The 14,184-nt window shown below is 41.5% G+C and overlaps 1 protein-coding gene across 7 annotated transcripts in view; it reads right to left on the bottom strand.

The window, feature by feature from the left end:
- Positions 1-8,364: 8,364 nt before the first annotated feature.
- Positions 8,365-14,184, bottom strand: part of CHN2 (chimerin 2) — a 163,382-nt gene continuing 157,562 nt past the window's right edge. For all 7 annotated transcript variants that reach the window (XM_074900457.1, XM_074900459.1, XM_074900461.1 and 4 more), the window contains 2 exons: positions 13,880-13,985; positions 8,365-10,261 (listed from right to left, as the gene is read on the bottom strand). In XM_074900457.1, coding sequence (XP_074756558.1) covers positions 10,090-10,261; positions 13,880-13,985 — 278 coding nt within the window. In that variant the 3' untranslated portion in view covers positions 8,365-10,089. The remainder of the gene's footprint in view (positions 10,262-13,879; positions 13,986-14,184) is intronic.

Raw genomic sequence — 14,184 nt, 5'->3', positions numbered from 1 at the left:
ATGAGAAAAGATGGCCTTTACATTCCCTCCTAACAAGTAAGCAATTAGCATTTTCTAAGATGCACCGCACAAGGGTATCAAGATCTCTTGAGCCAAGGACAGCAACAGGCCATAGGGTCAAGTTTCCCCTAGTCCGTAGAACCTACCGCTTTGTTACTCATTTGTACCTATAGAGAAGGAGAACAGCAGCATCTCTCCTCATGCCTGGGAAAAAGGGTATTTATGGAGAAATAAAGGTTATTATTATTATTTTTAAAAGCCCTTTTCACAAAAATATTACTGGTTGACATTTGTAACCTTCATTCTGGTTATAGGCATATACAAAACATTTGCCACTATATTACCTGTTTATATTATTTTGATTATTATCTTCACTCACATGCCACTTACATCAAATCAGCATGCTTTTCCCAGTTGAACCTGTTTCAGGAAATCATATAATGAAAGAGATTTGTCCTTTCTGACGCTACTAAAAGCAGGGTCTACTGAAAAGAGAGAGGCAGGTCGCAGGGCTTTCTAAGAGTCGAGAGAGTGGGAGGGTTGCCTGCACGTGTATGTGGTGGCGCAGGAGGACAGCAAAACCTGCTCTGCATTTGAAAGTCACTGCTACCAATCAGTCACAACATGCTGTTTCACAAGAGTGTCACTGAGGTTAGTGTTTATATAAAAACAACTCTGACAGTGAAAATGTTCTGCCCCTTTTTTACTGCAGCTGTACTTGTTGCATTCCTTCCGTATGCATATATTTACAGCGCTGATATAAAAAGGAAAGTAAACCAACCCATTGACTCTTTCAATGCATGGAAGTTAGATACTATATTCATTTAATAAGGCTGCTGCTGTTAAATTCTGTCTTTGCAGGAGGAAATGATAAAAATTAGTGGGGTTTTGTAGTCCCAACTAGGGTGACTAGTGTAGGCTTTCAGCAGATGCCCCGGTACAGTGCAAAATAAAACTGTAGGGCCTTTTCTCCTATATTCTAACATGCTCCTTTTGTGTAAGGTTGGACCATACTGACATCAGGTCTCTTCGTAATGCTGCAGGCTCTCCAAAATTCAGAAATACCATGGTATTCTCAAGATTTAGATTCCCAAAGACTAATGTTAGCTCTCAAACTAATCTTACTTGCAACACCTAAACTGTTACTATCAGGAAAAAAAAGGGGGAAAAAAAAGGTGTTTGTTGCACTTCCCACTGTCCTTTTTTCAAACTTTGCAGACGCTACTGTATTCAAGTTGAAACTGGGCTCTGCAATCCTTAGATTACCAAACCACACCCTTACCTAATTGTGTTGAGGGGACCCATCTCTACTCGCACGATAAGAGAGGCACCGTCCACTGCAGACATGAGCCTTCCTGGCACCATGGACTACGCAGTGTCCAGCTGTGCTCTGGAACCCTTTGATTTCTGAAACATAACAGCAAAATTAACCCTCATATTAAATGCAGTTATAATTATACCAAGGGGATCCAGTGGTGACCTCAGAAACATAAAGGGCACTAGTGAATATTGCTATCAGATCTCTTATTTACCCTGGAGCTCCAGACCATCCAGCAAATATTCTGGCCTTTTGAAACGGGATTCTCAAATGCTAACCTTAAGGCTAAGGACCTGTTTAAGCCTCCTGTAGAAAAGAACATATGGCACTGGCACCTATAAAGAGCAGAACTCTTCTTAGGTCAATATGCCCAGCAATATTCAACAGCACGTTTGATTCTTCAAGTTTTGATTCATAAGCTCTAACTCTGAGCTGACATACAACTGAGCAATTGGCCCTTAGAAGAAAAAACTGCAACACTGATATCCGGTGGCACAAGTGGGTCTTTTATCATTCAGCATTAAAATCTTGAAACTCCTAGATCTCTAAGCTTAAATGTCATCTTAATTTAAACCAAGGGACCTCTGTGTACAGGAAAAAAACACACAAAGAACTGGCTCCCATCCTCATCAGGCTGTCTACTCACAAGAAGCCAGCAGTAACTTCAGTTCTTCTAGCTTTAGATTTCCAAGTGCTAGCAGCATCTCAATCCTGAGCCTTTACCATAACCACAGGAAGGACTCCAACCATTTTATAAAGGGGAAGAACACTTTCCCTGTTGACACCAGGCTGCTGCTTAAGGCTGTGGGACTGCAGCATCCACACCCAGGCAATATCTGTCCCGCCAAAAAAACCATAGAGCCAGGGAATGAGTTTGAACCCTGCACCTGGTCAATCTGCCCTATTGTTAGTGGCAACTCTGTGTCATGATTTTGGCCTATGTCAGTAAATATCCACTGGTCAGACATGGTTTTGAGGCAGCAAGAGCAAAGGATTACTCCCCTTAGGCAGAATTGATGAAAATACACCAGTTTGTCACCTTCCATAGTCCTCCAGCTTTATTGCAACATTTTGCACTCTCAAACACTTCAGTACACAACCACTCTCATGTAACAGTCTAGGGACGTGCATTGGACCATCTCAGCTTCGGTTTATGAAAACACCAGTTTGATGGGCTGCAACACAGCCCTTGCATTATTACAGGTGCTAGGTCTCAATTTTTGATTGAGTGCCTCTAGGAAAAAACAACTCTTAAAGGCAACACCATGGGCTCCTGAGAGGACCTCAGTTAAGTACAGTGTAATCTGGATAGGGCAAGATTGTGCCACTTGGCAGGGAAGAGGTCCTTGACCCCATTTTATTGACTGATACAGATGTAGTCATAACTTTTCTAATCTTACCTCCAGTGCTAGCGCAGACAATATCTTTATTTACATGGCGCTAACAGTATCTCTACGAAGGGAACTAGTTCTATAGTGGAATGCAAGATGTTAGCTTAGTGCTAGTGCTCATCCTCATTCACTGGGAAAAAATCTGTCTCAGAACACAACAGATTCTGAAACTTTACCTTGACAATAACCATAAGGAAGGCCCAAAACTTCATCAAAACAGACCAGAAACACAGCTCCTCAAACTTTCATTTCCCAGCCAGCTGCCAGCTCTTTCTTGTATCCCATGAATTAATACCCACAGCAGAAACAAACAGAAGAGTGTAGGCCCCTAACACCAGCCCTTTTCTTATGTTTGTATATCCAGCAACAAACTCCATCTGATTCTTTGAATCCTGAATTCTAAACCTCATCTTCTCTCTCACCATTATATTATCTGAAGATAAAACTTAAGATCCTGTTCCTATAGCAGAAGAGAAGAATGCAGATATTTGTGACTGTTGACACCAGTACCCTTCCTAGCTCTGCAGGCCTTGCAAAAAAATTAGTTCATCCAATATCCATGCTCCTAACCAGAGAACTCACACCCTGAGTAAAGAGTTGATCATTGTTGATACCAGCATGCTGCAGTTTTTACAACTTCAAGAACAACTCAGTTCTTTAGGTTTTAGATTTCCAAAGTCTGTCCCTAAGACCTACCTCAATTATAACTGTAAGGCTCATGTCTATAACAACAAAAAATGTACTACAAATAACTATCCCTTGTTGACATCAGCCCTATTCCTAATACTCTGCAGCATGCAGTAACAATACCAGTTCCCCAAAATTTAGATTCCTAACCTAACCCTAACTGTTACCTTGTTATGAATACCTGTGGACCCCAGTCTCCTAATTTCTTGGGCAGCACCATGTGGTAAATAATACGGATCTTCATGCACATTGGTCATACTCATACCTGACCTATAGTAGACCAGAAAATAAGGTATCTTCAAATATTGCCATCAGCAATTTTGTTCTTCAAGATCTACAGTTCCAAACCCTACAGCTAACCCCACTCCTCATTCTAGCCTTCATCTTTGTAGTAACTCACAGTTTCAAGACCAGCGAGAATACTTTGACCCCCATCTCATCAGGCCCTGCAGTGAAGGTAGCTTCCAGTGGTAAGCTTGGTTCCTGCCATCCCCAAGTGTACTGTAAACTGAATGCTGACAGTTTCTCTACTTACAACCTGCAGCTCATTTCTATTGTAGCTTATAAAGCACTGACTCCAGTTGACATGAGCTTTCTTCCTAACTGCAGTCCTTACAGCACCCTGCAGTAATCCAGGTCCTTCAGGCTTTGAACTCCCAGTCCTGGCTCTAGCTGTAGCATCAGCATAATTATATCCAGAATACTGTGCCTTCAGAGAAAGATAATGTAAAGTATGTCTCCCATGTAAGACCCATTGATGTCCTAAATCTGCAAGCCCTAGAGCATTCAGCAATAATCATAGTTCCCTAAGGTTCAGATTTCTGAATCTTAACCATGATCTTTGCTTTAATCAAGGAATTAATCTCTACAGTTAAAGAACATAAAACGTATTGATGCTCTCAATCTCCATGAGCCCTATAGTCTCTTCATTCCCTTTAGATAGCTGTAGGGGATCTAGCAATACAATTCTGCTTTGAAGATCCAGTTAGATGGCATTCTTATCCTTGCCTAAGTGTTTGTGAATTGCCTTCCTACTCAGAGTTTTCATCAGTTCCATCAGTTCCTGGTTATTGGCAGGAGGAGTCTCGTCTCTTGGCACTCGAATCTTCCTCCCTTTGCTGCAGAACCTGACTCTGTACTTGTCAATAAAGAAACAAGAAGGAGGCCAGACAGGCTGCTGTGGCTTGTGCCCTTTGAGCAAGATTCAGGGGGAGCGCAGCAGCGAGGGAAAATGTCGTAGCCTCTCCGGCTGCTGCCGCTTTCGGGAGCGTGAACAGCTGGAGAAGTCCTCATTTGTGGATCCTTCTGTGATCCCTCCTTCCAACCCCAACTCCTTTCTGGCCTCTCTGGGCTCTTCCCAGACAGCAGGGCAGCACCTCACCAGCCATTAGCAGGATCAGGGGAGCAGGCTGCCTTTGCCCTGCCTGTACCCTGCGTGGGGGAGTGTGATACTGGCAGCAGCTTGTGAGGAACTGAAGGAGTTAATGCCTCAAACATTCATCCAACTGTTGTCTGCACTCTAAGGAGGACGCTAAACATTGGCTCTGTTATGTAAGTTTGATACTTTGTATAAATGATGCAGGGCTTGCTGGTGACTATGCCCTTGAAGAAGAGCTAGAGGACTGATAAGCAGGCAGCATCTGCCCTGGAAGGAGCCAAAGGCTGGATGGTTGCCTGAGAAGCAGGAAGTCAGTGAAAAATGATGGTAACCGGGGAAAGGCAAAGGTGGCAGGGGGATATTGTGAACGCTGATTCAATTGAAAGGGTTAATGCACCGCATTCCCCCCTCAAGCGCATGCGCAGAACCCGTGCTCCACCTTTCCTCGTCTCTCATGCTAATGAGTTTATGGAAAACCCACCTATGCAAATCAGCTGATAAGATGAACTTAAAAAAGGTGACAGAAAACTTCACTGGTTGTGCACCCACCACCCAAGGTTACTGGATCTGAGACAATGCTGGAACCTGGGGTGGTGATCCAAATTCTTTGACTCTCTTTCACAGAATCACAGAATCATTCAGGTTGGAAAAGACCCTTGGGATCATCGAGTCCAACCACCAGCCCTATTGTCTCTCCCCTCCTTTTCTTTCCTTTCTTTTCTTTCTTATAGACTATCAATAAGAGGCCTCATTGTTTACTATACCTTTTCCAAGTTCAAGTTGTTTCTACCGCAAGTAAAACATTTTAACCAGTCATTTGGTGTTGCTTCACCTTAATTTAACCTGAGGGGATCACAAAACCTTTAACGACTCCCTGGACTCCCAGTCTGGGTCTTAACGCAGCTGAAGGCAGAGCAGAAGAGGCTGTTGGCTGTCTCCATCTCCAAGTGGGAGGGAGGGGGAGAGAGCCGCAGTAGAGCTGGGTTAGGAAAACAGTGTGAGTCCAGGCAGGGCCCTATGCAAACACAGTTAATCATCTCCCAGTGTCTCATCTGTACAGATCTGCACTGTGCAGTGATTGAGCTTATCATAAAAGATACAGTTGCTCCACGTGCTCTGCAAACTGCTCTCAGTACCCACCTTTGACTTTCAGCTCCTTGCAGTGTGACTTTAAGCCTTCCTTCAGCCCACCTATTTGTTACCCCAAGCACAGCCGGCACCTCTCCGAGGTCTTACTGGGAGTTTTGCCCAATACTACACCCACAATCCCTCCTCCCTCCTGTATCCTAAATTTGACAGTAACACACAGCTCAGGTCTTTCAAGCACCTTGTTTCAGAAGAGATCCCAAACCTGATACATTCCTTCTCAGAGTCTCACGTCAACTGCCCCTGCAGCCCTGTCTCCTTAGTAAGCTCAAATGCTGTGTGAGCTTTGAGACTGTGAAGTGTATAGGAAAGTGTAGTCTTACCTCTTACTTAGAAATAAAATTAATGTGGCACCAATTCACCCAGTTTTGTGCTCTGTTATACCCGTTCTGTAGCTTAAACTGACATCAGCTCGCGGAGTGGTGAGTTGAGAGCAAAGACAAAAAAAAAATATTAACAAGACATTTTGGTTTACAAGCTTTGTCTCCTTTCTAACTTCATTTTAAAAAAATTCTCCTGAGGAAAGAGTATCTGAACTTATGCTCTTTGTTTCTTTCTTTTTTTTTTTCAAATTATTTTCCTTCTTCAGTAACTTCTACATCCTTTGTCCAATTCCAATGGTATTTGACAGCAGGAGAGAGATAATTTAAGTTTCACAACTGGTCTCTGAGTAGAGAAGTCCCCAGTCGGTGTCTCAGTTGAGGAAACAGTTCCCTGTTTGGTCTTGTCTGCCAGCTGCCTTTTCAGTACACGTGTGCTTTGGAGTCAGATACAGTACATGCTGCCTTGTCTCCAGCGTGGTGTTGTCAGGAAACAAGTCCTTTGTTCAGTTGCCCTGGCAGGCTCAAAATACTTAAACATGACAGCAATGAGGCTCACAAGAGGTATAAAAAAGAGATTTCAGCTGGTCCACAGCACTTAGGAAAGCAGCCACCTTACAAAGCATTAACATCATGTAATGTTTTACTAGTCGTGGCTAAGACACTTCTGCTTTATGGAAGGCAAGTCATCTCACCCCTGCAGCTCAAGAACCAGCTGTAAGGGGGTACGGAGTTGCACCCCTCACACCAGGAGATGGGGCTAGCTGAATAGCAGATGGAAATCACGGGCGGATGCCTGCAGTAGGGGACTGCTGCTGCACCCGGAGCACTCCACCAAAGGCCTTTGCCAGTAGTTGGAGGGGAACAAGGTTCTGGCTGAACATCTGGCTGCAGAGGCCCCAGTGCAGTCAGACATAGGCATCTTACCTGCTTCCAGAGGATCAGAGCTGCATTCCACTTGAGATGAAATGACCTGGCAGGGACGTGACATCAGCTCAAACACAGCCTCCTGAAGCATCTTTCAAATGACTCTTAACTACTCTCTAGTAGTGCTTCATGTGAGATAACTCATCACACTCTTGCTGAATGCTTTGAAGCAAAGGGAAGGATTTGGTATAATCCAGTCAGACCCATCTTTTTTTTCTGTGTACTGGAGTATAGGCTTCCATTAAAGATAAATATGCTTTTTTCTTCTGTTTTAGCAGTCAGTTTTGCAGAGTCTGTTGCCCCTTTACTTCCTTGAATGGTGAATCTGGAAGAGTGACAATCAGATCTCGGAGGTGCTGCTCATTCCCACGTGCAGTGGTGACGGTCACACTAAGTCTGACATAAGAGATGAAGCATGAGCAGCACAAGGTGGCACTAATGAGGTATGGAGGGGACAGGAACCTTTTGCCTCCATGGTCAGTGTGCCCCTGAGGATGTTGGACATTGGTTAATCAGTTAGCCAAGATGAACATGAACAATTCACTAAATATTTGTGGTTTAAGACGTGGATTCATACTTCTCCTTCTGTCCAACAGATTAGAAACTTTTGCTCTCCAAAGACACTAAGCGTGGGTATTTCTAAACACACTGCTTTGTACTGTCATCAAATCCTTGGGATGGGACATGTATTCAAGACCCCAGACTGTGAGACATGTCAGAACTACCAGTATGCTTATGGTAGAGGGAAAAGGAAAAGCAGAAGCAGAATGGCTTGCTTGTCCTCCTACAAAAATAACAAAAAATGATACTAAAATACCGTTTCTGCCCTAAAAATATAACTCATTACTGAACTGACCAGAAAAAATAAAGAAAATCATTGTTAGTCAAATGTCTGTGTTTAAGGGAGTGGAAAAGTGCTCCAATGGCACTGATTCTTGGATATTGACTGGATTGATACTGCGATTTGTTGCTTGCTTGAAGTTCTACACAGAGGTGGTTCAGGGTAGCTGCAGAAAATAAATGTGTGCATAGTAGGCTGTGGTAGTGTGGGCATCCAAGTGCCAATCTGAAACTGCTGAATTCAGTAAAACTGTTCTAAGTTTTCCAAGTAGGAAAATTTCCAGCAGTGTCAGGATGGTAATTAGCGATTGATTTTCATTTGGCCGCTTGCCATGTGGTCGGAGTGACAGACACCAGAACTCTTTAACACATTTAATGGGATTTTTCCTTCCATTTACACTATCATAAATTACAAAGCATATTTCACTTCACAAAATAAAACCATTTCCAGATCATTTTTATGACAGTATTAAGTAGTACATAATCTACAACAAGTAGTCCTGTACAAGGCAGGAGGATCTATGGAAGTATTGGGAACTCAGACTATTTAGCATTTGCTCTGCAATCTGGGTTAATCTATCTAGCCCTTAGTTACTTCTCTAGAAGACAACAAATTTACAGTCATACCCTCCATCTCCTTTCATTATCATAGTTACACGTATTTTTCAATTTGAATAGAAACGTGTGCTCCCTGAAATAATTCAGGAAACTGCATCACTGAGTTACCAAGCATATGATACAAACAATCAAGATGAGGGATCATTAGAATTTTTTCTGTATTGAAAATTGAGTTTGGTAGTAAAGTATATTGATTTTCTATGCTTGCAGAAACATCTCATGCTGAGAAACAGTTTTAACATTAGGAATAAGTTGCAGTTAGACTATGAACTCTGTAGGTCAATGTTTGTGAGGGGAGAAAAATATTAAAACTTGGTAATAATTAAATTACCACTCCCACATTTCCTACACATTCTTTCTTTTTTTTTTTTTTTTTTTTTTTAACAAACCATCAGGAAACACATTCAAGATAAATACCTACATTTTTAGCAGATTTACTGTACGTTTATAAATACAGAAACATGACAGAACATAACTCGATTTTTACAGAAAAACCAAATCCTTCATAATTAACCCAAAAAAGTGCTAACTTTTCAACAAGGCCAGAAAATATCCAGTGTCCCAGCATCACTTAACTTACATATTACTGTAATCCAAGAAAAATCTGGCATGTGAAACTGATACTACCACCAGAACTTTTGAAAAATTCTCAATACAAATTCTCAATACCATTATTTTACATGGGAGTAATAAAAAAAAAAAAACAAAAAAAAACCAAAAAGAAGAGAAAATACTATATGTTTTGGGAAATAGCAAATGACTAAAAGTGTACATTCTTAGGATACTAATGCCTAAATGCAAAGAAACCTAAGGAAAGCTGGAATACACATAAGAAAAGAATTCTCCTTTATAACACTTGCAATGAAAGAGGTATGTCAGGATAATACTGCATTAGTGGTAATTGTTTTCAATATATCATAGCAAAAATGCAGGAAAGAATCACGTGGAAAATAATCAATGCACCGCATTGACTTACAGTTTGCTAAAATAAAATGCCATTCTTTCAGCTAGGTAAAGTAAAAATATCTTTATAATATAGGTTTTGTTTCACAATTGACATATATAATTATGTCTCATGGAAAGGGAAATGTATAGGTGTATACAAGTAACACTGATTAAGTACCTTTTTGCTTCTCTAGCCATATTAAAATATGTTTTGTGTTTCTTAATAAGTTAACAATAAAATTGTTTGCAACTTCTCAAAACAAATATACATCTGAGGCAAGGCAAAAGATACAAGGTAAGAGGATTTTTTCTGACCTTTTTTTCCCTTCTACAAAGAGGCGTATGTCTATGAGACATAGGCTTTCCCTAAACATTTTGGCATCCATCTGCAACTTTGCAGAAATTGAAGTGCAGTCAAGGAACTTTTCCTTTATGTTTAAAAAAATTTAAAGAAATGTTGTTTTTCCTCCAAACTAATTATTTTAAAACAAATGGCTTTGAAGACATGCCTCTTTTTGTCTAAAAGAGAACATCTTCATTTTCTATTAAAATCTGCACAATTAACTTCTGGTACCGCATGTCATTCAGCGTAGCAAGGGTACTGTCCTCTGGAGGTCTCATTAAAGTAGGCCCAAACACTATTCCCAGGTTTTCAGCATTCATAAAATTCTCCTTTTCATGCAAGGTAACCCTAAAAGAGAAAAAAAGAAAAAAAAAAAGAAAAAAAAAGTAGTTGTTTACTTCCCAGAAGAAAATAATATATGCATCTTAATCTTAGTCCTGCCTCACATCAAGCATTGGTAGATGTTTTTCAGTAACAAATTTTACTTTCATTCAGAATAGTAACTGTTTCCACAGCAAGTACAATGCAACTACAGTGGAGCTGTGATTGCCAGTGCCTTTAAACACCCCTTATGTGACTCTTTAAGTGATTTTTTTCCATGTGGCTATCCATTAGAGTATAAGAATTAGTGGCAATTGCTTTTTTGAAAAGCATAATCATGATTTAAGTGGTGATGTATGAGCAGTCCCCTAAGCTACAGTAACTACAGTTCTCTGGCACGTTGTACTTGGTGTGCATCACACCGGAGGTGGAGGTGTGTTTCCCAAATACGAACCCAGATTTTGTTTTGATTACCAATGACCTCCATGCTGCCAGACAAGCTTCCAGCCTGCAGGAACCCACCCCTTCACACGATTCTGCCTTGCTGGCTGCCTCAGGCCAACCAACAGGTGAGTGATTCTGATTCTTGCTATACTTGAGGAGTAGGCTGAATCCTGGAGCAGCCTGGAGAGATGGCTTGCTAAAGTCAAGCTGCTACAAATGCTGCCTATACTTGACAGAGAACAGAGGCACTTCTAGGAAGGAGCCCAGGCTGGTCTGTTCCCTGACATGGGTCATATAATGTAAATAGAAGAATAGATAGACTGTGGCTGGAGCAAACAAAGACTGCCAAGGATTGGCCAAGCTGGAGACAAGTGAGCCCTGATGGGAAAATCAGTCAGGCCTGCTGGAAAATGCAAGATGTGCTCAAGGTTTTCCTCCAGGTAATGTTGCTGAATCTCATAACTGTTATCCCAGCAAGATTTTGGCATTTGAGTTCAATCCTGAGAGCGCTCTTGCACTGCAGAGTAGAGACAGCCATGGTCCCTTGATCGGTCATGGTCCCTCATGGACCAGACACTTGCTGTTACTAAGTACAGCATGGGTGAAGTTCCACATCTCCACACACAACTTCTCTGCCAGGGTGGAGCACATCTGGTTTTGGAGCCAGCTCTCCTGGCAACAGCTGAGACTGCCCCTGGCCTTGGCAATTCCCCAGCTGGGCAGCAGTGGCTTCACTCATGCCATCGGGGGAGCACAAAGAGGCTGAAACCAGAAGTAATCTGGTCTTCCCTTGTTTTCAAGGTCCTTATATGACTAGGGTTTGCTTCTACCATTAGCTCTCGGCAAAGAGTAGCTCTGTCACAGAAAAACTGTTCTTTGCTTTCAGGACAGAAGTCCATTAGTGCCCCTACTCACGGACACGTCTTCATCTTCTAGCACAGATATGTTATCTGTGCTTTGCAAGGAGAAAAGACAAACCAAGGCTGCCTAGCCCAAGCCACCTCTGTGCAAATGTATGTGTAACACTATGCTTTCCATCTGTGGATGTGTGCAGCTCAGATGTTGAACAGCTCTGCAATGCCACATATATCTTACTAGCACCTCTGTGCAGGAGTGTGGGGATTGCTGCATGGAGAATTCACATGCTGCATGAAGATTCACAGCTTCACTGCAACGCTGGCATGGATATAGAGTTGTACATATTTCACCACAGGGGGGACTGCTCATGCTATTGTATTTCCTTCAATTTTGAGCAAAAAGTTATCAGAAAGACTATCAGATGACTAACTAATTTTTCATTGCTGACATTGTCCTCTGCTGGATTTTCCTGTCTTTTTAACAGTAACTCAGTGCAGTTTCTTTTCTTTTGAAAAACAGCATTGGTGTAGAGGCTGTCATCCTGTATGTCATCTTTCTGTAGACTCCTTGACATTGGTGCATGTCTTCTCTAAGCAGGAGGAGCCCTATGGGACTGGAGTTGGGACTCTGTATTTAATCTACAGAACAGCATAGTCTGAACCTAAAGGATCCTTCCCTCTTTTGCATTCAGATCTCTCCAACAGATTCTCCATAGGAACTGACACGCACTTGATTTTCATGAAGGTGCTGAAAGCTATGATTTGGGAAAGGAGAGGAAATTCATTGCATGACTTGCAGGTATTTGAGAGAGAAAGCTTAATCAGCTGTTTGGACTATTTTTGTCTCATGAGTAGTTCAGCTCAACAGCTGAACCAAAGCCTGTACTGTAGTTGATGAAAAAGAAGGAAGGCAAGTCAATACTTGCCTATTAAAAATTTGCTGTCAAGACATCAAAGTACAGATTCTGTATGCAGGTCGCTTGTCCACAGCCTTCACAGGCCTTCTTAAAAGCCAGCATGGTTCATCCTGCGTTGTCTATGCATATATGCTGACAAGGGTGGATATTTTCACATCTCATTTCTGCAGAGTCCAAAGAAGCTCCTGCATGCCCACGTAATGTCTCATTGAAAAGAAAAATGTAATGACCCGAGCCAATTCAAAATGAGGAAAAGTCTCTGCATAATGAGAACCTGATTGAGCATGAAATGCACTTCACACAAGCTCTCTGATGCAATTTTACATGAGTTGAGGCCTTTTTCTTTACAAGATGGCATTAATAGTGCAGAACAGTGCAGATCAAACCCAGAAAATACTTCAAATTTGCAACTGTGTTGCAAGTAGCAGGACAAAGAAGAGATCAAGGATTTACTGTATAAAAGGTGAGTAGGCTTATTCCTCCCTTATCCCCTTCTCTGTTGTTTCCAAGTAGCACCATAAACTTTAACCAGAGACAAGGGACATCTTGGGCAATATATCCTTAAATGAAGGCCTGCTTTGAGATAACAGTGCCAGTTTTACTCATCGTAAAAACTTATAAAGAAGACTTCCTGAGGCATGTAAATACCCAAAGTAGCAACGTAGAGTTAGCATAGTCCTGAAAAACAGTTTTGCTTGAAATTAGTGAAAGTGAGGCACCCTCTTTGGAGCACTTCATAATTTTCCTAGGTACCTACCTGAAAACTTGGAAAACTCGTCAGTACACTCCCAAGTCACTTTCAGTAATGAAATTTAGCCAGTTTTGGAAAGTTTGTATGCCTTATGGAGCCCTGTGTATGCTTTATGTATGCCTTATGTATGCCTAAAGTAGCTTTGGAAAGCAAATGAGGCATGCGTGTATTTAAAACCAAAAGAGATATAACTGGTGAGGATCTGTATTGCTTTTGCTAGTTGTCTAAAAATAAGGCCTGCCTGATTCTTGGCTTAACTGTGATGTGAGCAAACAACTTGTAAAGAGACAGCTCTTTCTTTTTAGGGTTATCATTCAAGAAGACAAAGCAGGAGGTAAGGGGAGGCAGAAGCAAAGCATGATCAACTGACTTACTGCAGCACATCTAGCACATCTCTGAAGTACCTGCCATTGCGGTATTTTTCAGATATTATCTGCCTCAGAGAAGCGTGACAAATCTCAATTAACTCTCTGAAGGTCTGCGATGATCTGCCAGCAAAAGGATCTAGGCTATATATGTGCATACCTTATATGCATTTATACAAACATAGTTTTTCTGCTTATTGTAACATTGTTTTAGTGGCAGTGCCCTAATGGAAACTTTACTGGTACTTTCTGTAATTTTTCAAAGCAGAAAATTGTTAAGCTCTTCAAGAACTCATTGCCAATTAACTCACTTTTTGAGATGAATCATTAGGTATCTAAGTGTCTCGTAGTGAGCAGCAGGGAGTAACATCAACACTTCATGTATTGCTTCTAGTCGTTCATCAGGATTGGAGATTTCTGTAAAAACACCAAACAGGATTAATGTCAATAGGGCTTTCCATTTGTAAACAGCATAATTCAGGAAGCTAACTTATTATTATCAAGTCATTTACAAGCCATTGACTGTGCTTGGAGGGATAAAAAACGTATAAACATGGAGCTTATCAGCAACTTCTGCAGCTTCAAAAAACCCAAAGAAATCAGCAACAAAGACCAC

Source organism: Athene noctua, chromosome 2 (assembly GCF_965140245.1).
Source record: "Athene noctua chromosome 2, bAthNoc1.hap1.1, whole genome shotgun sequence".
Taxonomy (NCBI): domain Eukaryota; kingdom Metazoa; phylum Chordata; class Aves; order Strigiformes; family Strigidae; genus Athene; species Athene noctua.
The sequence above is the reverse complement of the archived record's forward strand: the minus strand, read 5'-3'. Positions and strand labels throughout refer to the sequence as shown.